General features: G+C 39.9%; 1 protein-coding gene and 1 non-coding gene across 2 annotated transcripts in view; both read right to left on the reverse strand.

Annotated features, from left to right (window-relative positions):
• Positions 1-26,851, reverse strand: part of SUCLG1 (succinate-CoA ligase alpha subunit) — a 74,460-nt gene that overhangs the window by 9,504 nt on the left and 38,105 nt on the right. Inside the window, exons 6-8 of the mRNA XM_030191025.1 lie at positions 11,428-11,511; positions 3,553-3,704; positions 1,290-1,478 (exon numbers count right to left, since the gene is read on the reverse strand). Coding sequence (XP_030046885.1) covers positions 1,290-1,478; positions 3,553-3,704; positions 11,428-11,511 — 425 coding nt within the window. The remainder of the gene's footprint in view (positions 1-1,289; positions 1,479-3,552; positions 3,705-11,427; positions 11,512-26,851) is intronic.
• Positions 21,826-21,931, reverse strand: LOC115463911. Its single transcript, XR_003941170.1, has one exon. It is a non-coding gene; the product is annotated as a U6 spliceosomal RNA (small nuclear RNA).

The following is a 26,851-nucleotide window of genomic DNA, read 5'->3' on the forward strand; positions in this document are numbered from 1 at the left end:
ATATTAAATAACCAAGGTTTCTGCAGCAAAACACAAATAAGTACATAAGTATTGCCATACTGGGACAGACCGAAGGTCTATCAAGCCCAACATCCTGTTTACAACAGTGGCCAATCCAGGTCACAAGTGCCTACACACACACACACATTTTTTTTTATTTTTAGAAAGCAGAATTCTCAGGTATACAACTGTACCTGTGCAATACCTTTTGCCAGCTACCATTCCTCATGGAATTTAATTTAAATTTTGCAATTATAACTCACTTTTCCACAATTCTGCTCTTATGCTACCAATAACTCTCCTTTTCCATGTGGTAAGTTTTAATTTTTGTTGCTAAGGTGCACTAAGTGCAAACAATTAGCACACTTTTGTAAAAGACCCTCTAATTTTTATGATCTGAGGATCAATTTAAAGTGAGCCTACCCTCTATTCCACAATTTATATATACTAACTGCAAAGGCTGTGCAGTAATGGATGAGGGCGTGCCCAGCATGCTCTCTGCAACTACTGCACTGAAAACTTCATTAGTGTGCCTAAACTTGGTTGAACGTAGCAAGGAGGTTCTAAATAAACTCATGCTAACAGCAAAAGTGACTGTGTGCAGTAAGTACTATGCACTAACACCTGTGTTTACAAAGGCGCGCTATAGGCAAGTTAGCGTTTTTAACAAGCATTAAACGCTAATGCACGTCTAACACTAACGCACCTATAGGAATATATTGGCACGTTAGCGTTTAATGTGCCTTAACTTTAAAGGCGTGTTAAAAACACTAATGCGCCTTAGTAAACATACATCTAACTGTAATACAAAATCCTTGCTCATTCTCCACAAAGACTTTGCCTCTTAACTTGCCGATAATATGCAATTTGGCACACTCTAACCAGCTAGACACTGCGCTAACAGTTGGTGAGCTTGCGTGGTAGCAGTTAAATGTGTGCTAATTTGTGCATTAACAGCTTTATGTGCCTTAGTAAAAGGGCTCTTAGTTGGTCAGCTAATTTTAGATTTAATTTCTTGATGACTTTGAAAAGGAGAACTCACAAGGTGCAGCTATTTTAAAGAGCATGAAAAAGAAATAAAGAACAGAGACCTTTTTATAACTATCCTTGCTCAGAAAGCTATTTCATGCCCAAGATACAATTATAAATACATTAGAATAGTTCATACAGATAAAGCATACCAGATGACCTACAGTTAAACAATCAGGAGCAGTTTTAGAATGTCAAGTTTTCTGGCTCCATGCTATGTGTCACAGTATGAAAGCACTCAAGACATCTGCATAATTTACCTTGTGCATTGTGCTACCCAGCTGAGCAGGAGACATACTAACAATAACACCTGCACTCTGAAGGGCAGCAATTTTCTCTTTAGCTCCTCCTTTCCCCCCAGCAATGATTGCCCCAGCATGACCCATTCTTCTGCCTGGTGGAGCAGTCAAACCAGCAATGAAAGAAACTACTGGTTTCGCACCTGGTCCCTGTAGAGAAAGAACATTTTAAAAATTGTCTACCTTTAATACTGAACAAAGAAACAGGGGAGAACAAAACTAAAACATACAAAGCAATACAATTATTCCTGGCATCAACAAATGAAAACATTCCAAATAAAGATGCTTTGGCTTTTATAGTTTAATTCAATTGCTAATTTTCTATTTTGACTCTTATGGAGAGGAAAAAAAATGTGCTCATATAAGAAGTGGAAAACTGCTCAGGCCAAACCACGCTCTACATGCCAACAAAAGTCTAACCACTGCACTTAGCACACGTTAAAGAGGTTTTTCTGAATATTTATAATATATTTGTATCTGTTGCATCCAACATAAGAATGAAAACAAAAGCAACTGCTTCAATTTGTGACAAATAAATTGAACTGAAGCTGTCCACAGTAACAAGGACCTCTGACATAGCTATTTTTGCCCATCAGGGGCTACATCACAGAGAATTCCAATATAAGGCAGCTGATCCTGTTCCAAACAATTATAAATTAAGACAGGTCTCATTTTAGAAATCATATTTGCTACAAAAAAGTTGTAACATTTAAATTCATCATTCACACCGACAGCGTAATGAAAATATCAGAAATGAAAACCTATTCATAAATACGGCTTACATTAAAAGGCAACACATGGTCCATACCTTCAATAGCAGTAACAAATGTTTAATCATAAATTGTTGCTTGGATCTTACTTATAGTATTTCCTCTCACCAAAATTAGTGATGTATTGACCATCACCCCCCAATGAATTTAAAATACAGTCAAACAATCATAAGAATGTGCAATTGGCTGCTTTTTGTTTCAAATCCATTTGGTCAGTACCTCTGCACAACTTAGGCATCAGTGTGCCGTTTCTGATTGCTTGCCTGGTATGTCAACAACGCCGAGTTTTATCTACTCAAGTACATGGTACATATTTATTTCCATCTATTAAAGAGAAGGCCCATGTGGTCATGGTGTGCCTGGTAAATTAAGCCACATTAATTCATGAATGGGTTTTCAAGATAGGTAAGACATAAAATTAATTAGCTGCAACATAAGCAAGCTTTTGATACATTTTCATTATATTGTCAGTGTGAATGATTTGAATATGAATTCTTTTTTGTTAAGCACCTCTGATTCTGAAGCAGCTCTATGGATTAAATTGAGGGAGGGCTACGTCCTGATGCAGTCTGCAGTTCTGTCTGCCCAATCCTCTCGGCTGGGCGGTGGTGAATGTACTGACATTTTACAACAGCGCTATATTGCAAATTCTTGCCATTATGGGATGCAAGTACTGACAAAAAACAATTAGCATGCCAATTTTGAAAATGGAGTGAAGGACTATCAGTACTTAACCACAGTTTACTTTGTGATAGATTTCCAATAAAGAATGTAACATAGTACATGATGGCAGATAAATAACAGAATGGTCCATCCAGTCTGCCCAACAGTCACACTCATCAATTCATGATTAAACCAACAATGAATGTGATATAAAATACTTGATCAATGTCATTCTTTGGCATTTCTGGGACATATACTGGAGAAGTCTGCCCAGCACTGTCCTTAGGTTACAACTACTGGAGTTGCTGTTCAAGCCTACTCCAGGCTACCCGAAACCATCTTGTCATTTGTGGAACAGAGACTGTGAAAATCTGCCTGGCACTGTTCTCACATTTCAATTACTGGAGTTTCTGTCAAAGCCCTCTCCAGCCCATCCTAAACCAGACTGTCATAATCGGGACACAGACTGTACAAGTCTGCCTAGCACCAGCCTTAGTTCTTCACAGACAGAGTTGCCATCTAAGCACCACTTGACACATCACACATGCAGCCATTTAAGGTTTGGTTTTTTTTATACCATTCCTTTTCTGATTAGAGATCCTCTTAAATTCCTCAGAGAGGGAAGTTGCAGTTGCTGCTTATTACTGGTAAGGGCAGTGTGCCTTGCACTCTACTTTTACCTATGCGCTTCCTGTTATGTAAGGCCTGGGGTATCTTCCCCCTTCACCCATATATAAAAGCAGCCCTTCTTGTACATTGTAAATGCCAAACATTTTGGAATACACACTTACAGAATTATGATCCTTCAGGAAATCAGCTGCATTTTCTTCAGCACTACCACCAATCTCACCAATCAGTATGATGCCTTCAGTTTTAGGATCTTTCAGAAACACGTCAAGACAATCAATAAAATTTGTTCCGTTGAATGGATCTCCACCAATACCTGAAAGACATGAACACCATAGATATCACTCTGCAAGAAAATCAAAATATAAAAGTACTTGTGTGACTTATACATTTTATTGCTAGCACTGATATGATGCTCAATCACCACTGCTCTGTCAGTCTTAACAGCGGTGAGCCAAATACTAACATGAGATGTTATAGTTGTGTGTGTTAATGTGTTTTTATTGATCATAATCATAAACCTCCAGACCAAAGACTATCATTCCAAAATATTTAAAAATATAGTGTCAAAGAGCAATAAACGATACAAAAGTCTGTGTATATTACACCAGTGTATATACTCTTCCCCTCCTTCCTCACTCCTACTCCAACCAAATTCCTAGCTGTAGCTAAGAAAAAGAGCAGCAAAAAGGAATTGAAAACAAAAATGAGGATGTTATAATGCCTTTGTATCGGTCCATGGTGAGACCGCACCTCGAATATTGTGTTCAATTCTGCTTGCCGCATCTCAAAAAAGATATAGTGGAATTAGAAAAGGTGAAGAGAAGGGCGACAAAAATGATAAAGGGGATGGGACAACTTCCCTATGAGGAAAGGCTAAAGTGGCTGAGGCTCTTCAGCCTAGAGAAAAGGCAGCTGAGGGGAGATATGATAAAGGTCTATAAAATAATGAGTGGAGTGGGTAGACGTGAAGCGTCTATTTATGCTTTCCAAAAATATTAGGACTAGGGGGGAGAACATGTTTCTTCACTCAAAGTGCAATTAAACTCTGGAATTCGTTGCCAGAGAATGTGGTAAAGGTGGTTAGCTTAGCAGAGTTTAAACAAGGTTTGGATGGCTTCCTAAAGGAAAAGTCCATAGACCGTTATTAAATTGGATTTGGTGAAAATCCACTATTTCTGGGATAAGCAGCATAAAATGTTTTGTATTTTTTGGGGATCTTGCTAGGTATTTGTGACCTGGATTGGCCACTATTGGAAACAGGGTGCTGGGCTTGATAGACCTTTGGTCTGTCCCAGTATGGCAATACTTATGTACTTATATGCATAACGTAAAACCCATCTGAACACTACTAAGTAAAGCAATGCAGGTTTACTTATTCAAAGTTAAAATAGAGTGAACAAATCAACTGGAATTTGGAAGCTTTTCCTCTCAAGTCATAAGTTTATTTCTCAATTATATACACTTTAAAAAAGAAGAAAAAAAAAGCTATATACAAAGCTCGTTTTCTGCAGAACTCTGTCAAAACGACCAATTTCAATAAATTTGGAATATATCATCCTGAATAAATTTGCAATACACCTACACTACCATCACTACCGCCTAGTATATATCGTCCTGATACGCGTAGATGCTATTTTGTTTTAAACAAAAATAGTTATCAAAGCTTTTAGCCATGAGAATCTGTTCCTTATTAAAAATTTGTACCTGGAAAAAGGTCATGGTTCTCACAGACTGCTGCAAGAGTTTCCAGAAAAAAGATAGAAGAATGTAAGCACAAAATATGTTTTGAAGAAATTGTGAGAAACAGGCTCAACTGATTGCAAGTAAAGTAGCGGAAGGGCCCAATCCGATTGCACTGAAGAATATGTGTTGAGTCAAGATGCACCTATAAGTCCATTCGGCAAATCAGTCTAGCAACCAGCATTCTCAGTCAACAGTGATCTGAATCACCCATAGTGATCCTGACCTACATTGTCTTAAGCAGAGAAAAGCACAACAGCTAACCAAGAACAACCACAATGCTTGTATGACACTGTTCAAGCAACTTCTTCGCAAGTTCCCCTAGAATGCTGTCAATTTCATTTGGTTTACAGATGAGAAAGTTTTCATGGCTTAACCACCTAACACCACCCATAATGTCTAACACTACGCACAGATGGAAGTGAAGCAACATAATATTGCTTCCAATCACAGTATATTCGCACGATATTTAGCAAATCAGTCATGGTCTCCACTGGAGTGGAGGAGTGGCCTAGTGGTTAGGGTGGTGGACTTTGGTCCTGGGGAACTGAGGAACTGAGTTCGATTCCCACTTCAGGCACAGGCAGCTCCTTGTGACTCTGGGCAAGTCAATTAACCCTCCTTTGCCCCATGTAAGCCGCATTGAGCCTGCCATGAGTGGGAAAGCGCGGGGTACAAATGTAACTAAAATTTGGAGTGTCCAAAATGGAATGCACCAGAGCATTTCTTTGTTAACCCAGGTTCAAAGATTAATGGTGAGTATTATCATGAAGGTTTACTAACCACAGAACTTCTACCAGTCATTCAGTGTATTTCTGACAACATTTGTATGTTTCAGCAAGACAGTGCACCTGCTTATCACAATCAATAAACCATTCAGCAGCTGCAGAGAATGACTCCAGATTTCATTTCGCTGGACTTGTGGCCCCCTTACAGTCAACACCTGAAAAGAGTTGATTACAGGATTTGGGGTTTTAGGCAGCATGTGTTTATGAAAGGTCTAGTCTACGTTTGGAGAACTGGGATTTGATAAGTAGGCAGGTCTTATATGAAATTGCTCCTACAGTAATAAAGAAATGACAATTACAAAATCTCCATGGGTTTCAACCAGGTAATCTTCCAGGCAAAAAGACCTTATAGAAAATCAGAAAGGAAATGGTTTAAGAACCACACAGCGACTAAAAAGGAGATGTGGAGGAGACCTGTTTGGGAGTATATGAATAAGATCAAACATGCCAACACCAAATATTATGATTCTTCTATAGGTCAAGTTTCTCTAGACACAAACAGGTTATTTGGGCTAGCTCACAAATTGTTTAATACACAGGAGTTAACTGTAAATGAAGCCCTTTCCATGGCTGATTAGCATATTTTAGGAACAAGATTATGAATATTAGACAATCTTTACCCACTTCTTGTCTTTGTGATATATTTGATTACATGGCTAACCCTTTAATTACTGGGGACAGGGTTTGGTTGACATTTTTTACCTTCATCATTTCAAGAGGTTAAATCACATCTTCTTCCTCTTGTTTGCTTGATATTTGTCCTAGTTGCCTATTGAAAGCTGCGCCAGAGGAATTTATTCAAAGTTTCACACATTATTTGAATTCTACATTACAGCATGGTCTGTATCCAGGCAAGAAAGGATTAAAGCGAAGCGAGGTGTCAAACTATCATCCAGTGACCCCCATTCCCCTTTTGAATAAGGTAATAGAAGGCTTAGTTACTCATCAATTAATGGATTTTCTTGATATTCATAATATTCTTCAATCTGGTTTCAGGCCAAAACATAGTAGCGAGGCTGCTATGGCAACACTGGTTTCGGAGTTGAGGAAAGAAGTAAGTTTGGGTAAGAAAGTGATCATTTTACAGTTTGATATCTCAAGTGCTTTTGATATAGTAGACCACAGTTCATAATTACAGCTTCTTGATTTTGTTAGTATAGCAGATAATGCTTATAGATGGTTTCAGGGTTTCTTAGGTAGCAGATCTTATAGGGTAAAGATGTCTGGCTCATAGTCATCTGAGTGGAAACCTGACTGAAGACTGCCATAAAGCTCACCAATTTTATCTAACATTATCATGGCTCCTTTGGGAAAAAGGTTTCTCTTGGGTTCCATCTGTTTATTTACATTGACAATGTTCCTATTTATATCCCATTTTGTAACACTATTGATGAAATTTTGATGGATATAAAATGTGGTTTATATACATTAGAATCTTGGACTGTTGCATTTAAACTTAATAGGGAAAAAACTGTCAGTAGTTCTTATCAATCTGTGTCAAGATAGTTTTGTAATTTAAAATGTAACTTATAAATAAGAAACCAGTTTGAAAATATTGAGTGTTTTGTTAGATAATCATCTGACTTTCCATCTGCAGTCATCAGCAGCAGTAACAAAGATTTTTAGAACGCTATCCAGCTTATTTTCAAAAGAGAAAAACGCCTATAGTGCAAATCGGGAGATAGACGTTTGTCTCGCAAAGGCGCCCAAATCGGTATAATCGAAAGCCGATTTTGGGCGTTTCCAACTGCACTCCGTTGCGGAAAAGAATAAAGTTGACGGGGGCATGTCGGAGGCGTGGTGGAGGTGGAACTGGGGTGTGGTTATCAGCCGAGGAGAGATGGGCGTCTTTAGCTGATAATCGGGGAAAAAAAAAAAAGGCGTTTTTACCGTGATTTTGGGTCACTTTTTTTGGACCCTTTTTTTTTCATGAACAAGTCCCAAAAAAGTGCCCCAACTGCCCAGATGACCACTGGAGGGAATCGGGGATGACCTCCCCGGACTCCCCCAGTGGTCACTAACCCCCCTCCCACCAAAAAAAAACCCACTTTAAAAACTTTTTTCCCAGCCTGTATGCCAGCCTCAAATGCCGTACCCACCTCCATGACAGCAGAATGTGTTTGATCCTGTCACAGCCTTTCCCTGGGTCAGATGTGGCTCTCAGGTGCAGTACAGGGTCACATCAGCATTGCATTGTGGTGGGTGTAGGGTAATGGGCTCCGTGATTTCATTAGCTTGTGTTACAGTCTCACAATGTTGGTAGTTGGTAGGCTCTTCTCCCATGGTGCTTTTCCCCCTGCCTATTAGGTCAGAGTGTGCCCTGTTGTATTTCCTGTTGTAGTCCATGCGGTAGTGGCCATTTTTGTAAGCCAGTTTTAGTTCCCTTTCCTCCGTTAGCCACGTTAGACAACTTAGTTCTTCCCTTGAATGTGGCTGAATGAGGGCATTGTACAGCATTCTGCCAGTTCTGACCTACTGCTCATCTCAGTACCAGGTAGACTCGTTGCCAGTGGGGCACAACCTCTGATCTGCAGTTAACTGTGAGTAAATGCGGTTATTCCAATAAAGGACGTTTTCAGAGAGATTAGTCTTCAGGTGTCAACTGGTGTGCCAAGGTTATATAGCAGCAACCAGTCCTAGAGGCCTGCGTGTATGCAGGTCCCTGGAGCACTTTTAGTGGGTACCGCAGTGCACTTCAGCCAGGTGGCCCCAGGCCCATCCCCACCCCCCCCACCTGTAACACTTGTTCTGGTAAATGGGAGGCCTCCAAACCCCACTATACCCACATGTAGGTGCCCCCTTCACCCCTAAGAGCTATGGTAGTGTTGTACATTTGTGGGTTTTGGGGGAGGGGGGTTAGGTGTTCAGCACCCTTGGTAAGGGAGCTATGCATGTGGGAGCTTTTTCTTAAGTCCACCGCACTGACCTAGGGTGCCCAGTTGGTGTCCTGGCATATCAGGGGGGCGAGTGTACTACGAATCGTGGCCCCTCCCACGACCAAATGGCTCAGATTAGGACGTTTTTGAGCTGGGCGTTTTTAGTTTCCATTATTGCTAAAAAAAAACCAAACGCCCAGCTCAAAAACGTCCATTTTTTCGAAAATACCGTTCTGCCCGCCCCTTCATGGACCCGCTCTCAGAGATAAATGCCCATGGAGATAGGCGTTTCCGTTCGATTATGCCCCTCCACGGAAATCGAGACAGATAAGGAACTGTTTTTCTAAAGAAGCCTTTTACTGGTACAATCTTTAGTTTTAACTAATTTAGATTACTGTAATATTGTTAATGTTGGTTGTAAAAAAAACTAGTTATAAAAAAAAAAGTATCACTGAAAAAGCTTCAGAAGGCACAAAATACTGCTGCCTGCTCAATTTGTAGAGCATCGAAATTTGAAAGAGCTTTGTCACTATTAGTAAGATTGCATTGATTACCACTTGAGGCACGCTCAGTTTTCAAGCTATGCATGTTTATCTTTCAAATAAAACATGGTGTGGTGTCTAGATATATGCAAGGCCGAAATAATTCATCTGGCGGACTGGAATGCGTACAATTTACTGAATTTTTTATTCTTCTTATCCCAGTTGTAGGAAAATTATTTATAAATCCTTGCATTCTGCTTGTTTTCCATATCAGGCAACAAAATGGTGGAACCTGCTACCACTAAAGAATAGAATCCAAGATAATTACAGAATATTTCAAAAAGTGTTAAACATTTTATTTTGTCATCATGATGAGATACCGTCATTGTATTGTTATCTCGTGGATAGGTTTATTTTCCTTTTTAAAGTTCTATTTTTTTTTGATTCGACAGCTAATGTGGGATAAAAATGTCAATTAATGTAATGTAATGACACAGACATCAAGCAGCATCTGGCTGAGGAGTGGGCCAACTTGAGTCTGGGTGTCATTGACACTGCGGTTGATCAGTGGAGAAACCGACTCCAAGCATGTGTACATGCAAATGAGAGCCAATTTGAACACTTGCTGTATGCATATTGCAAACTGATTCAGAATGCTATATCCTGAATATTATTGAAATGGTCAAGTTTTGGCAGTTATGCAGAAAATGTTTTCAGTTGCAACCATTTATAAAAATTAGGATGACTGCATGACAAATTTATCTGATAACACTGGAAAAGACTATTACATCATCTTGAAGAATTTGACCCAACTTATTAATCCCTTTGCACTGCCACTACGCAACCCCTCCCCCACCCCCAAAAAATACACTGTTGATTTTGAATCTACTATTTTACCAGAAAAAACATGTGATTTGTTTTATTCCAGGGCAGAGATAACTGACCACTGAAGTCTAGTCCAGTCATGGATGGGAAATCACGACCTTTATGGTTCTGGGTCAAGTCTGATTTTAGTTTCTCCTTTTAAACTAAACCTGCTGCCAGAGATGGATATTCCTATACAACTCAGATGTAATAAGATTACTACTAATGGAATTATTTTAAACTGACTCAGGCATGTACAAAATATTCAGCATTTTTTTTTGTGGGAGGAGTAAAGGAATCCAGGGCCTTTCCATCCAATTGGAGGAAAGATGGCACTATACGTTAGTTGCAATGTAGAATACTTATGGAAAGAAATTCCATATGTGAAGGGAAAGATAATAGCGGTGGGACTATACTACCTTCCACTGTGCCAGACTAAACAGATGATGAAATATGTACAGAAATTGAGGAACAGATTTGGTAACACTATAATAAATAGGTAATTTCAATTACCCATATAAATCTGGGACGACAGAAAAAATGTAAATTCAAAAACTATGGTTAAACGTATAAGTAAGCTCTGGAACTCATTACCTAGGATGTGGTAAAAGCTGTTAATATAGCAGCGTTTAAAAAGGTTTTGACAAATTCCTGGAGATGAAGTCCACAAACTATTAAGCTAGACCTGAGGAAAGTACTAATTATTCCTTAGGATAAGTGGTATAGAATCTTGTCATTTTGGGGGGATTCTGTCAGGTTCTTCTGACCTGTATTAGCCACAGTTAAAAACACTGTACTGGTGTAGATAGTCTTGGTCATTCACTATAGCAATTATGTTTTTATGTCTCCATCCTGTATTCGGGAGTTTCGGGAGTTGGGGGGACCTCCCATACTGCTCACAGCAGGATCGTGATTCTCACTATCCCTTCCTTATTGGCAAAGGCAGGTCTGATTTTGTTTTCTTCAGGAGATCCGACTTAGGAATTCTTCAAAGTTTATCACAGATTCTTAGGAGACAGTGTTGTATTCAAGTATAAAGTCCCATATTCTCAAAGCCTGGATGTTGCTGCTTTAAATTATAGCATTAAATGGAAGAGGTTTGCTGACTGGTGTAATCAAAAGGACCTAGATTCCTTTTCCTATATTATATGGGTTTGAATTGTTCTCTGCCTTAGAAAAAGTTGGATTATAAATAATAAACCTAAACCTAAAAATTAAGACGTATACAGAAATCAATGTCTCTTATATGTGAACAAAGTAACACGATTTATGAACCACATACCTACCAACACAAAGAGACTGTCCCAATCCAACTTGTGTTGTCTGATGAACAGCTTCATATGTGAGAGTACCAGATCTTGACACAATACCTTACAGAGAGAGAGAGAGAGAAAGATTAGCCACATGGTGTACAGAGTTTCTGGAAAATATAACTGCTCCCAGATTACTACTAAAAATACTTCTAGTTTTCAGAATACACTGATTTTCATTTCATGTTATCAGTATTGCACTCATCTAAATCTAAAGTTGAATTTCTACTTAAGACTTTTCCCCTTAAATGCAGCAAGTTATTTTTGTCACTCCTATCGATCTTTGAAGGCTAAACATATATAAAAGGATTATAGTTCTTATAATCATTTCTTTTTTATTCTTTCAAATTTTTTGCAACATCTGCAATATCATGTTCCACCGGAAATCAACCATAAAACTTCCTCCCATTTGTGTATCATTTGTTGACAAACAACATCAGTTTTTTTAGAAAGCTTTCTAGAAATTTATCAGTGAGCTAAGCATACTTAAAACACTATGTACTAAATTCAATAGATTCTACAGGATACAGACCACCAAAATGTGCTGGATGGGAACTGATGAAGGAGAACAGGTTAATATCGCTAAAAACACTGAATACTAAAAGTAATTTTAAAGTTTAAAACAGATTAAAAAAAATAAAATTCACAAATGATTTGATCACAGTGGCGTGGAGCACAGATTAATGCAGATATCACTAAAGTCACCTGATGGCTGCCAGCTCAAACCACTGCTCCCCAATACCTAACAAAAAGTCCAAAGACCTTAATGAGCATGCTCCTTTGTTCCTGCTATGCTCTCCCGACCCCAGCATCAAGCTAGGCATCTCAGATCAAGTTGTATGGCTGAAACAATGGGACAGTTTAGTGTGTCTGCTTTAGTCCGACATTGATAGAGAATCCCCATTATAGGAAGGCAATATCACTTCCTCTGTAGACCATCAGACAAATGCTGCCATATTAAGGTGCTAATAAACACAAACCAGGACTCAAAAGCCACCTACTGCGAGTAAGTGTAGTAACAAACAGTTATTTCACCCGTATGTGATCAATAATTTTTATGTGTAGAGTACCCTCAGATATAAACCACCGTGACTGCAGTCAATAATGCTGCTACAACGTGGCATAGCACTTCTTTCATTGGGTAACTCCTACTGTATTTTTTTGGGTAAAGAGCAACCTCTGCTCATATTTTTTTGCATCCCAATCACCACAGTGCTATAAAATCACTTATTCATTTGTTTAAAAGATTACATATACTAGGTGAAAAAAACTGTACACTTATCTCGTGAGTTCTTGCCTCTCTGGCAGAACTGTGTTGCCTTGCTGAAACAATTAGCAATTGCCTTCCCCTGGATCCGCCCAACAATCAACCCTTTGGGACTTAATGACAATGTTGAATGGAACACCATAATTTGATCTGCAAAGCTCTTCTACATCTGTTGGTATTTCGTCTGTTTGCTAGCTTTGTAACTGTTTGCATAAAGCTAGTTGAAAAAAGAAAAAAAGAAAAAAGTGACGTGATCTCCGATTTCACATGGACGCAGATGCTTTATAAGCCACAAGGTAAAAGCAGGTTTTGCCTTGTTTTGTGGATTGCTTGAGACAGAATAAAGAAGAAGAAGCGATTTATGTAGCCTTAACCCTTTGTCCCTGAGGAAATTGTTTTGAAACCCCGCGGAGTCAAAAAGGGGCGGATCCAGGGGAAGGCAATTGCTAATTGTTTCAGCAAGGCAACACAGTTCTGCCAGAGAGGCAAGAACTCACGAGATAAGTGTACAGTTTTTTTCACCTAGTATATGTAATCTTTTAAACAAATGAATAAGTGATTTTATAGCACTGTGGTGATTGGGATGCAAAAAAATATGAGCAGAGGTTGCTCTTTACCCAAAAAAATACAGTAGGAGTTACCCAATGAAAGAAGTGCTATGCCACGTTGTAGCAGCATTATTGACTGCAGTCACGGTGGTTTATATCTGAGGGTACTCTACACATAAAAATTATTGATCACATACGGGTGAAATAACTGTTTGTTACTACACTTACTCGCAGTAGGTGGCTTTTGAGTCCTGGTTTGTGTTTATTAGCAGTTGAATGTTACCAGAGACATTGATATTGTGAACTCGTTTTCTGTTGGAGGGCCATATTAAGGTGACATCAAAGCTCTGTTTTTTCTTAGCTTTAATGAGTCTTATGGTGAGCGACCCATAGAAAACTTATGGATGGATGGAGGATGAATGATCAAGCAAAACGGCTTTGAAATACTGTTTGATCAAACATGCTTGAAAGTATACCCTTGCAAATTTCAGTGAGAGGAACAACTTGATATTTGGTACTAATGTGTTTTTAGCTCATAAAGAACAAACACCAACTTAGCCTGGTAACAAAAGGAAATAACAGTCTGAGATCCAGTTAGACACAGCACATTTATAAATTGCAAAACTTAATAAGGTATGAAAAGATACAAATAACTGGGATACTTTATAAAATGTCTTTGGTTCAGGATAGGTAATACAGTAGAGTTCTTCTATAGTCCAGGGTATGAAGTGCTGCTTCTTCGGTAGTTGAATGAGGCTGGAAAAAAGGTAAGAAGATGTTATGAACTAAAATGGAAATCCAAGACTACCGTGTGTGAGAACTTAAGGTGTGTCTGAAGAACCACATGTTTGGAAAGAGTTATGCATATGGACAGTAGCAAAAAAGGGCTTGATGTTCTCCAATCCTTTTAGCTGTCGTGATGGAAGCTAAGAGGAGGATGTTCCAGGAAAGAAACTGAAGAGATACCGCAGGTAAAAGCTCAAATGAAAATTTCAAGGAGCTGCAAGAGAACAACATTTATACCCCAAGCTGGAACGGGTGGGTAAATTTTAAGATAGACATTGGAGAATCCTTTGATGAATCAGAAAACTAAGGGATAGGAAAAATCAGCTGGCCTTGAATGTCCTCATGATAAGCAGCAACTGCACTGAGATGGAATCAAACTGAATTTGTTTTGAGGACTTCAAAAGATCCACGAGGAATTAATTGCAAAAGAACAGACAGTGAAGATGTTATTAGATTAATATCTCAATCCCTGTACCAATGAAAATAGTGTGACCATTTAAACTGGTAAGACTTTTTTGTGGGCAGTTTCTTTAATGCAATTATGTCTTATCAGCTAGGTTACTGGTAGAAGATTAACTAGTGTCCTTTCAAAATCCATGCAGTGAGATGCAAGGAGTGTACATCCGGATATATGAGATGGCCCTTCTGTTGCATGAGAAGAGTAGGATCATCTCCCAGGAGAAAAGGCTTGTCCTATGTTAATGCAAAGAGCCATATGAACTAGGGCCAACAAGACCAATGAATGGCTATCGGAATTGAGAGGTTTATAGAGAATCCCCTTCACAGGAAGGCAATAATCACTGCCTCTGTAGATCATCAGACAAATGCTGCGTATGTCTAGTAGTGCTATAGAAATGATAAATAGTAGTAGTAGAATCTTGTAGTACCTTTTGAATGATTCTGGAGATAAGAGGAACTTGTGAAAAGGTGTACAGCTCTTTGCTCCATGGAATGAAGAATGAGACTAGAGCAACACTGTGGACGGACGGATAGATGCCTCGAGCACAATATTTCACATTTCTTGTATTTTGTTGCAAACCGATTATTGGAGATCTCCAAGGTTGACAGAGTTTTGCTGCTACAGCATTGTTGAAAGACCACTTGTATGGGTCTCGTTTTCTGCTTAGACCTGTGGCCAGTTGCTTGGAATGCCTGGCAAATAAGTGGATAGAGTGAAATACAGTGGAATATCATCTCCTCAGTCTCCCATTGCTACTTGATTGTCTATTCTGATGAGAATCATTTGGTTACCGAGACTATTTTTGAAGGCTTCGTGGGTGTAGTATATAGCACGACACTCAAGTTGATTTAAGCATAGTGACAAAAGGCCTTGAATTTGAACTCACGTGGTGGTAGCATCTGTGGCCATGACAGTTTAATAAGGAAACCAGAAGGAAGACCATGGGAGCTAGATGCAATAATATTTGCCACCACTGAATGCCAAGAAAGTGCTGCTGGTTCACTGCAAGTCTTGTGGACAGTGATTGTTGGCTCTGTTTCCATTGGAGCTTTAGAACCAATTGAAGAAGTTGCATGTACAAGTGTGCTAATAGTACTACAGGAACTGTTGCAGCAATGTACCTTGCTGTTTGAGAAGCTTCCTGGCTGATGTGATAACAGGTGAAATTTCAACTGAAGGCAGTGAAAGCTTGTTTATGATACTATGAGAGGTATGGACGGGGAGAGGGATCTTAGGGTGATAGTATCTGAGGACCTGAAGGCGACGAAACAGTGTGACAAGGCAGTGGCCGTAGCTAGAAGATTGCTAGGCTATATAGAGGTGTGACCAGCAGAAGAGGTTTTAATACCCCTGTATAAGACGTTGGTGAGGCCCCACCTGCAGTATTGTGTTCAGTTTTGGAGGCCGTATCTTGTGAAGGATGTTAAAAAAATGGAAGCGGTGCAAAGAAGAGAAACGAGAATGGTATGGGATTTGCGTTACAAGACGCATGAGGAGAGACTTGTTGACCTGAACATGTATATCCTGGAGGAAAGGAGAACACGGGTGATATGATAAAGACGTTCAAATATTTGAAAGGTATTAATCTGCAAACAAACCTTTTCCGGAGAGGGGAAGGCGGTAGAACTAGAGGACATGAAATGAGATTGAAGGGGGGCAGACTCAAGAAAAATGTCAGGAAGTATTTTTTCACGGAGAGAGTGGTGGATGCTTGGAATGCCCTCCCACGGGAGGTGGTGGAGAGGAAAACGGTAACGGAATTCAAACATGCGTGGGATAAACATAAAGGAATCTTCCTCAAAAGGAAGGGATCCCCAGAAGCTTAGCCGGTGGTGGGAGGCAGGGCTGGTGGTTGGGAGGTGGGGATAGTGCTGGGCAGACTTATACGGTCTGTGCCAGAGCCGGTGGTGGGAGGCAGGGATAGTGCTGGGCAGACTTTACGGTCTGTGCCCTGAAAAAGACAGGTACAAATCAAAGTAAGGTATACACAAAAAATGGCACGTGAGTTTATCTTGTTGGGCAGACTGGGTGGACCGTGCAGATCTTTTTCTGCCGTCATCTACTATGCTACTATGTTTTTTATACTATGAGAGGAAGGTCTGACCTTTGATTGCATCTCTGCAAGCCCCAATAAGTTGAAGGATCTACACTGGATGAGGATGCCTCTTCTCTAGATTGGTATGTATTGCATGTTGGACTTCTTTTGACTGATATGTGACTAGCAAGCCATCAAGGTATGGGAATGCAAATATTTCCAGCTTGAAGAGATGTGCAGTTACCATTGATAGGCAATTAATAAAAAAAAAAACACTGGGTGTCAGAGAACCACACAGGGAAACACTTTGTACTGATAATGTTGGTTTTGAAAGGTGAACCTGAAATACTGGTGATTTGAATAAATGGAAATTAAAGCATAAGCATCTTTCAGCTCAAGGGAGGATAGCCACTGGTTTAATCTTAAAATTGGCAAAATGGTATTTATGGAGTTCATTCTGAGATCCTTGAGAAGAAGAATAAGATGCAAGTTCTTGGATTTTTTTTTTTTTTTTAGGGGGGGGGGGGGGAGGGGAGGGTGGATTAGAACATACCCGATTTTGATCACTAAGGAACTTGTTTTATTGATCCTGTTCTCAGTGATGTTTTTACTTCTTCTGCCAAAATAGAATTGTGACTCATAAAATGTAGTAGTACAGGTATTGTTGACTGGATAAAGTTGATTCATTTTGAGCATTTGTCTGTTGTGATTTTGTACAACTGTTTGCTGAAATGTGTTATCCTTCCACCTATTGTTGAGTAGTCAAGAAGAAAAGATACCTTCAAATTAAATTGCTGTGGTTGACAAGATGTAGATGGTAATTGAAGCTGAATTGGTTAAATCTTCCCTTGGAAAAATACTGATGAGTAAACAGAGGTTAATAAGTTCTTCTATACATGCAAGAGTGAGCCCTCCTCAAAGTTCCCTCCTAGTTTCTGAAAGGAAATTCTCATAAAGAACAAACAATGATCCTTGATTTGCAAAAATGTACGTTTGACCATGTCTCCAAATAGATTGTTTCCTGTACAAGAAGTGTCAGCAAAGCAATCATATCTGAGTCACATTATTCTGTTTGCAGCTATGCCTGAAAAGGTTATCATAGGCACTGTGAATAGACAATTAAATGGAAAATATATTCTTATAGATCAGCTATAATCTGCTGGAGAGGGGGATCCATGGGGAAAAGTCATCATGTGTATGAATGCCTTCAGTAGGCATGCTAAAAAAAATTATATGGAATGGATGAGCAACAATTCTGGAGCCAAGCATCAATCCATGAAAACCTCATTCCCATGGTGTCCAAAACTTTGGAATTTCTACCTAGGGGTCCAGAAGACTGACCTTACAGTTTTGAATCTTAAGTACTGACTCTGATACTACAGATTTATGTAGTGAGTCTTGTCATAAAGTGGGCTGGCCTGGATTTTATTTTTATAATTAATTTGTTTCAAAACAGCTGGAGTAGTTAGGGTAATCTGTCAGATTTTTTTTTTTTTTTTTTTTTTTGAAATTTTGAAAAACAGAATGGACCAGGGTAATGCTTCCATGGAGTGCAGGATTCATTCAAAGTCATATATAATATCCTTTATCTCTGAGACATCTATGGAGGGATCGTGAGCTAATCTGAAGAGGAACTTACGAGTAGCTAACATTTTTATATGATTCCAGTGAAAGAGAAGGAGAAGGTATGTCTACAAACTGGTCCTAGTGGTCCTGTTCAAGTGGTACTGACTGGACTCCCAATTCGACTGAACTATTGGAGAATTATCCTCGGTGATCAGAGATGAAACCAGTACACAGAATGATGTTCATCCTCTATCTCAGTTGTTCAGGCTAAGAATCCAACAAACCTACTAAAATCCACATCTTCACTAGGTGAAAAATGAGGAGACTTGTTATGTTGACTTCTAGATACTAACAGAGAATGAAGGGACTGAAGAAGTACATTTATTATTAGCCAAGTTCTTCTGCATTTGAGAAAGGAGATCAAAGGATCATGATTTGATGCTTTGGTCCTTAGGAGGCTCTTTTCTGGTGAGAGGTATGAGTTTTACATTTTTTTTTTCTTTGCAGGGACTGCTAGTGGCTGCTCTGCAGGAACTTTGTATTTCCGCAATTCTGCCCCTTTAAGAGAGTTAATTTGCCTAATCTAGTCCTTATCAGCACAGCTGAGAACTGTATTATGTGAAAGAGCTGCTTTTGGTACAGAATTTATTTTGCAAGTAACGTATGGGGCAGTGCTTTGCAAACAGCCTGGAGGCTGCCAAAACATCCGGAGAGAGTACTTTTTTTTTTTTTTTTTTTTTTTTAAAGCATTTTTGCTACCTGGAAATGACTTTCCTATAAGGTTTTTGTGTGACTGACTGCTGATGGTTTTACCACAGGACAGCAACTTTGTTTTGTCAAGAATTACACTATTCAGACCCACAGATACTCAGAACCCCTTGGGAAATCTTCCAGAGTTGCAGCTTAAGAGCTCTTACCCGCCAGTACCAGGGAGCCCCTTTGGGTCAGAATGGTTCGGCGACTCCATTTAATAAGAAAAGATGTTTGCTTCTCTTTCTGGTTCCTTTTTATACTTCTCTGTGAAGAGGTAAGCAGAGCACTTTGTCTTTGCTTGAATGGATGACAGAGATTAAAAGAGCAGCATGGGAATAATGGAGCATTTCAGTGAGGGCTTCTGGACTTTTACTGGGCATCAAACAGCTGGCAGCCTATTAAGTAACATGACCTTCATGTAGCTGCATTTATCTGACGGTTTATGGAGAAATATTTTTGCAGTATTATGATCATACATTTAATAAACTATTTATGACACAAACATGATTATAATTAATTCAAAAATAAACATTTTTACCAAGTCACACTGTGATCAACTTATATTTTGATATCTCATAAAATGTAACTTTAGTTGGCAACATTGGTGAAATTTGTACTTGCCTACTAATTTCCTTTCCTTGAGTCCTATTAGCCTAGTATACACAAGAGTGTTTGTGTCCCTCAACCAGCAGATAAAAAGGCAGAGACAATGTACTTTCAGTGATATCACCACCAACATAAGAACTGGTGTAATTCTGGAACTTGCCAGTATACTTTCCCAAAGCAGAAAACCAAAATGTAACCCTCTAGACAAACCAATGAACCACCAATCTCCTCCTTCCAAGCTCATATTCCAAAATAGTGGCGCCCTGCCCAGTACATCCTGACATGCGCTGTGCGGGGCTTCCCTACCATATAGGGGAGTTTCTCCCTTATATGGTAGGGGAAACCCTGTCCAGCACATCCCAGGGCGTTGGAAAGAGAAGGGAGTGTTACTCCCTTCTCTGTCATTTCAAGGTACAGAGGGGTTGGGAGCTTCTTGTGTCCAGGGTGACATGCGAAGGCCTGCTGGACTGGGCTCCCCATTCCTCCCCAATGCTCTGTAAACCTTAATGCCAGCTCTGCGCTGGTGTAGGGTTTGCCACGGCAGCGGTGCCCTTGTTTGACACACTGCCTGCTGAGCATTGGGGAGAAATAGCTAATGCCCTGTTTAGCATACATTTACAGGCTACTTGCAGTGAGAGCTAGCGAGCTTGTTGTTTCACGTGATCGATGGCTCTGTCATGGGGTGGGAGCAAACATGGGCGCTAGTTTGGCACTAATAGCCTCTAGCACCCACGTTTGCTTCTAATCATCAGCCTGTAGGAGAGGAAATTAGGAGGCAAATCCAAATTTTGCCTTCCTTACCATCCCTACTAGACCAGTCCAGGCAAGTGGGATGCACCCAAACTTCATTATTCCAGGTGAGTGGATCATCCTACCAAGGGTCCAGTCCTCCTGAGACCAGCAATTCAATGTTTGATAAATAAATTTAGCAACCACAATGCTGCTATCCTGAAAGTGTCTATGAGGTCACAATTCTCATTTTTGCTCAAGTGCCCTGGTAGAGTGTGTTGCAAGGCAGGTGAAGCCTCTTTATGGCCGAATAGGTAAGTTGGCTTAATAGCTTCCTTGATTCAGCAAGATAAAGCTTTAGACACCGATTCCCCTATACATGGGCCACTATATAGTACAAAAAGATGGTCCCTCAAGGACATGAGTATCCAAGGAGTGAAAACCTGTTTGACTACTTCAGTTTCTTCTACAAACAGCCAGAAGCCAAGACGGATTAACAGGTGAAACAGCGATGCCACCTTTGACAAAAAGGAACGCACAGTATACAGTGACAGAGGTCTCTGAAAAGTCGGAGAAGGTTTCTTGCAGGAAAGAGCCTGTATTTCTGAAAGTCATCAAAAACACTGCTTTCAACAACAAAATGTGCATGCCTAATAAGTTCAAACAGAGGCCCAGTCAAAAACTTTAGGATGAACAGATCATCTCACTGTGGTTGGTAGGATTGGTTCTCACTGTGGTGGGTGGGTTCATGTTTCTGTATTTGAATAGGAGCTATCTGTGTTCTGCATGTATGACTGAGGCCAGGTGTTCTGGTCAGAAAGGATGACACAGCCCCAGTAAGAAGATATTTGTCGGTTCTCCTTAAGTACATAAGTATTGCCCTACTGGGACAGACCGAAGGACCATCAAGCCCAGCATTCTGTTGCTAACAGTGGTCAATCCAAGTCTCAAGTACCTGGGAAGATCCCAAAACAGTACAACACATTTTATGCTGCTTATTCTAGAAGTAAGCAGTGGATTTTCCCCAAGTCCATTTTAATAATAGTCTATGGACTTTTCCTTCAGGAAGCCATACAAACCTTTTTTAAACTCCTTCAGCCCTTCTGGACCCAAAACAGCCCCAACTTAAAAATTAGAGGTTGGTTTATGTCAGGGGTCCTCAAATCCAGTCTTCAAGGTTTACAACCCAACCTATTTTTCAGGATTTACACAATGAATATGTATGAGATCAGCAGTGAAGGCAAATAGATCTCATACATATTCATTGTGGAAATCCTGAAACCTGGCTGTATTGTGGACCTAAAAGACTGGATTTCAGGACCCCTGTTTATGTCATCAGGAAGCAAGTAGTTTAGGGAAGCAAGGTTACCCATACCACTGTGACACATTTATGTTGAAATTTCTACAATGTTAGGATTAAATAAGAAAAAATAGCTATTTTGCTGATGTACCATGGCAATTAAATATTCAAATACAACATTTATAAAGTATGCTTTCATCATCTTTGGAGAGGAAGCTTTACAGCTTCTAAATTGGGCGAGAGAGAGAGAGAGAGACAGACAGACAGCACATAAGAGCGAGCAAGAATAGGCAAATATAACAGCCCAAATAAAGTTACTGAATGGTGTACTCTGCACTTTTTTTTTTTTAACGGAACACTTTGTGCAGGGACCATGTTAATCTTCTCTGTATTGTTCCAATTCTGGTATACATACTGTTAAATCAAACACTGTACTATGTGCTTTTACTCATTCAACTAGATAAATAATAAATTGCTAATTCCTTCAGCCATGACGTATATAACTCTATACCTTGCTCTTTGTATTTGAAAACCAATTTATTTATTTATTTATTTATTGCATTTGTATCCCACATTTTGGTCTATTGAGCAACTCTGTTACTGAAGCATTTCTCTGGAATATCTTATGTTCAACAAGCTGACCCTTCCCCAAGATCACACTGAGACTGAGGTAGCAGTAGAAATGGAATTTCCATCCCTCTCAATTTTTGACTGTTTATATTCCACTAACAAAGATTAAAATTAATTTTGGATTCACTTGAAAACTTTAATTCAGATATATCCAAAATGTACAATAAGCTACAAAGCTTTTTAATGTTACATTATATTTGATTTGTTTTATACCTATTTTCTTTCATTCTCCTGCAAGTAAATAGCTTTTGGCAGTAAGCCTTTCTTGCAGGCACATTTACAAGACCCTTTAACAAAGCTTCACTATGGGAAAAAATAGAAGGCAGCTTTTAAGACACTGCTATTAAGTCAATACTTTATGACTACAAAAAGGATACATCTAGAAAAAGTATGCAATTGTATCCCTCTTTGATTTTTCAATTTTCAATTTATGGGTTCTTTTCACACCAGAGAGTGTGTTCAGAATATTAACTTCCTGCTGCATTGCCAACTGCAGCACACTTTTGTATTGGCAAATCAAACATAGTAGTCAAAAATGTAATCACTACTATATTACTAAACAGAGACAGAATTGTAGATGGTAATTTCTTTAATATCTACATTATTTCAGAATGAAACAAAAGAATTTCCAGATTATTGTTGTGTTTATCCTCTTCTGCAAGGCTCTCTCCTATTAGCAAACTAATATATGAAAGCCAAATAACCATACTGACCTCCTGTGGCAAACAGTGTGCCAGCAGATAGAAATTAGAATGGATATGGCCAAAAAGCTGCTGGAAAAAAAAGATTCACAACTATCACCATTATTCAAAATCTTGGAAAAGGTGGTGACGTTATGGTATGTAAAGTCACTGTTTTCAATTAGTCTTTCACCCTCTCAATAAACCTGGAGATTCACCATAAATATCCATGCAATGAATTTGTGTGCATCTGGACTACAATTCAATTATTTTCACATCGGTTGTCAGAGATATTCTCGATCCTAGCCCTTGAGGCCTTATCACACAAAACGTGTTAACTCTAGAACAGCATTTTGTGGGTCACTTACTAACAGCACATGCTAATGCCATTAAGGCATATTGTTTACTACTGGGCACATAGTATACAGCAAGCCCTGTGGTAAATAATGTGCCTTAATGGCATTTGTGAGCATAGTAAGGTGAAATTAGAGCTTTACCTTTTGTCCAGTCCAAGAATCCAGGCCTGCATCCCTCCTTCCATTCCCAACCCTACCCGCTTGCTCTGTCACTCTCACCTGTTAATAAGTCTTCCACGCTGCAGTACCAGCCGTATTCACAGGCTGCCTCTGGCATGCACCAGGCCTTTCCTCTCCGACCCTTCTGATGCAACTTCCAGTTTTCAGAAGTGCGTGACAGGTTAGTGGAAAAAGGACCAGTGCATGGGTTTAAAAAAGAAGTTTGGACAAGTTCCTGAAGGAAAAATCCATAGTTTGCTATTAAGATAGAAATGGGGAAAGCCACTGCTGTCCCTGGGATTAGTAGCATGGAGTCTTGATACTATTTGAGATTTTGTCACGTACTTGTGACCTGGATTGGCCCCTGCTGGAAGCAGGACACTGGGACAGATGAACCATATTTCTGCCCCAGTCTGGCTATTCTTAGGTTCTTATAAGTACTACCCTGAAGCACTGCCACTATCACTAGCCACAGGGTTTCCATTTGGAACCTCTGGACCAACACTACCTCATTTATTTGTATCAAGTCCACAGTTGGCCAAAAGGACCCTTCTTTCTTTATGGCTATAAAATAAATGCAACACCTTTCAAGTATTTGTACCTCGGGAAGGAACTAACAATGGCCTCCAGCTGCAACAAATTTTCTAGGGTCTCCATTACTGACTGCTCCTTAAATGCATCAGAGAAGATGCTCCAGCTCTAGCACACAAGCCTCACAAATAACTGAGAACCCACCAGAATATGAACCTCCTCCTCCAAATCACCACTGCATACATTTGGTTCCAAAAGAACTGCACAAAGAGGCACCTCCCATCTCATCTACTACATCTAAAGGACTGACTTCTCAACAAGAATTTAGATCACAGGCCAATACTTCCAGAACTCACAAAATCCATCCTCATGAAGCAGCAAACAACTCTGCACCTTGCGGCCTAGTCTCCAGGTTCCTCAGAACTTTAGACTTACCCAGATCCTTTGCCAACTTCCCTAAATCTTCCCCATAATGGGGAGCTTAATAAGCTGCGTCATTGATGCCACATCCATTGATCAACTTCTCAGCCAAAGAAACTGCTATACTGGGGAAGAGTCAAGATGTCGACAGCAGCATAGTGTTGGCTCAGTTAAGCGTTTTGCAAAATGGTTAAGAAGAACGGTAAAGTGAGGGTTTTTCCCTTAGAACCCTCAACTAAACCTCCAACCCTGCTTTCTAGTCCCATAGATTCTTTTGCTTTGTGGAGGACCGCAACTGCTGATCACCGGGGATTTATTGGCTGCCCTGACCCCGCTGCAAGGTGGATCGGAGTCAGGTTTTGGCTACGACATCTCTTTGACCCCCAATGAGGCAATGAGGACACCTCCGCCTCACGGCCCCCCCCCCCGAGTAGCCTGGGTGACCTACAGATGAGAGTTCACTGCGTTGCACAGGATACTCCAGAAGGGCAGGGGAAGGCTCTCGGAGCAAGCTTGGAGGCCTCGGCAGAGACTCCGGGTCAACCCTCGGAGGGAATTTCTTTGGCAGGAGCAGCAGCTGACCTGGTGCGGAGTCTGGATCTTGTTGAAACGGGTTCCAGAAAACAAACTCTAGCTGTGCCCGTGTTTCAACTTCAGAGACCTTCAGCCTTTACCTTAGAGACTATTTGGGCAGCAGTCTCAAGACATGGGTAAGCATTTTCAATGGAAATTGCTACTCTGAATATGAATGTTCAAACAAATACTAATACTATTGAGGACATGAAGCTGCATTTTGATAATGTGGTTCGAATGGTGGAAGGCCATAGTGATCAACTTAAAAAAGCTCAGACTTTGTCTTCAATGATTGTTAAGGAGAACTACATTTTAAGACACAAGGTAGAGAACCTACAAAACGTGACCAGATTTTCTAATCTGCATTTGATCAACTTTCCAAAGTTGCCACTTATTTCTGCTAAACATATGTTTATTAGCTAAAGTTCCCTAGGAGACCATCCATCCACTTATGAGTGTTTATTACCTACCTGATACTAAGAACAAACCTAAGCAAGTTCAGTCTGCTGTGGTCCCTCTCCTTCCAGGAGAGGTGGACATTCTTAATGTTTCTGAAATTGGAGACCTCGGATTCAGAAAACGCGATTAAAACTACTCTGGTGGTATCTTTGGAATTGGCATCAGATTAAGAATGGCTTTTGCGAATTTTTTTCAAGAAAAGGGATGTCCCCTTTTTTTAGGTCTGCAGGTTAGAATGTTTCCAGATTTAGCTAAAGAAACTCAGAAGAGGAGAAAAGCATTTCTTTGTTGAGACCTGCAGTCCTTCAGTTGGGAGCATTATTTTTCCTTAAATATCCATGTAAGTGTTTGACAAAGTGGAAGTCTGTGAAATATATTTTCTTTGAACCTTTTCAACTCTGGATTCTTAAGTGACAGGAGAATGGATACTAGCTCACCAGTTAGGGAAGCTGTGATGGACTCATAATAATGTACTATTGGTGTGTGCCTATGCTGTTTGCAATTCATTTAGATTACTAGTTTTGTAATTTTTCCTTTTAAATTTCTTTATCTTTCTCCCCATTGTGTCATGGACTTTATAAAAGTATAGGATAATAATCCTTTTTTTTCTTTTTGATTTCTTTCTTTTTAATTCCTTATTTGTGTACAAGTGATATTTGTTGTCCAATTGTTGAAACTGCAGTAAAAAAAAAAAAAAAAAAAAAAAGAAGAAAAGAAATTGCTGGACTGTCACCACTGTAAGCATGTTCTACTCCAAAGCTCTTATCAGGTCATATAAGGCGTCCACCAAAGAGGCAGAGCCCCACTCCAAGTGTGCTACCTGTAACAAGAGTGCACCACTGTCTCCACAGATGGCCTCCTGTAAAGACAGAGAAGAAAAAAGAATTGCTTCAAACAGTGCCTTCATTCACCATTCCAGAGGATCTTCTGCGGCCAACCCTCTTTCAATGGAATGGTGGTCTTCTTAAGGTACAGCTTAGACGACGCTTACTGTAGGTAAGCGCATCATACTCTTTTCCTCCTCTTGAATCGGGCAGAGCTTCACCAGGCACCTTCAAGTCAGTATGCAGAGAGTCCCACTCCATTTACTGCCCTATGAAGTATGTTTTTGACAGCTTCTGAATTCATTCTAGCAGGGTCATGAACTTGGGTTACAAGAATCCAAGGGAACGATGCAATTAAGGGGATGAAGTGCTTCTGTGTTGTGCTTCTGTGTATGAAAGAAGAGCGGGCAATTGTGTCTGATGACCTTAAGGTGGCCAAACAGGTAGAAAAGGTGACGGTCAAAACCAGAAGGATGCTTGGGTGCATAAGGAGAGGGATGACCAGCATTAAAAAAAAAAAAAAAAGGGGCAGGTGATAGTGCCCTTTGTCTGGTGAGGCCCCATTTAGAGTACTGCGTGCAATTCTGGAGACCGTACATACAGAAAGATATTCACAGGATGGAGTCAGTCCAGAGGGCGGCTACAAAACTGGTTAAGCAGTCTCAGTCATAGAACATATAGGGAAAGGCTTATGAACCTCAACATGTATACACTGGAA

Source organism: Microcaecilia unicolor, chromosome 2, assembly GCF_901765095.1.
Source record: "Microcaecilia unicolor chromosome 2, aMicUni1.1, whole genome shotgun sequence".
NCBI classification, from domain to species: domain Eukaryota; kingdom Metazoa; phylum Chordata; class Amphibia; order Gymnophiona; family Siphonopidae; genus Microcaecilia; species Microcaecilia unicolor.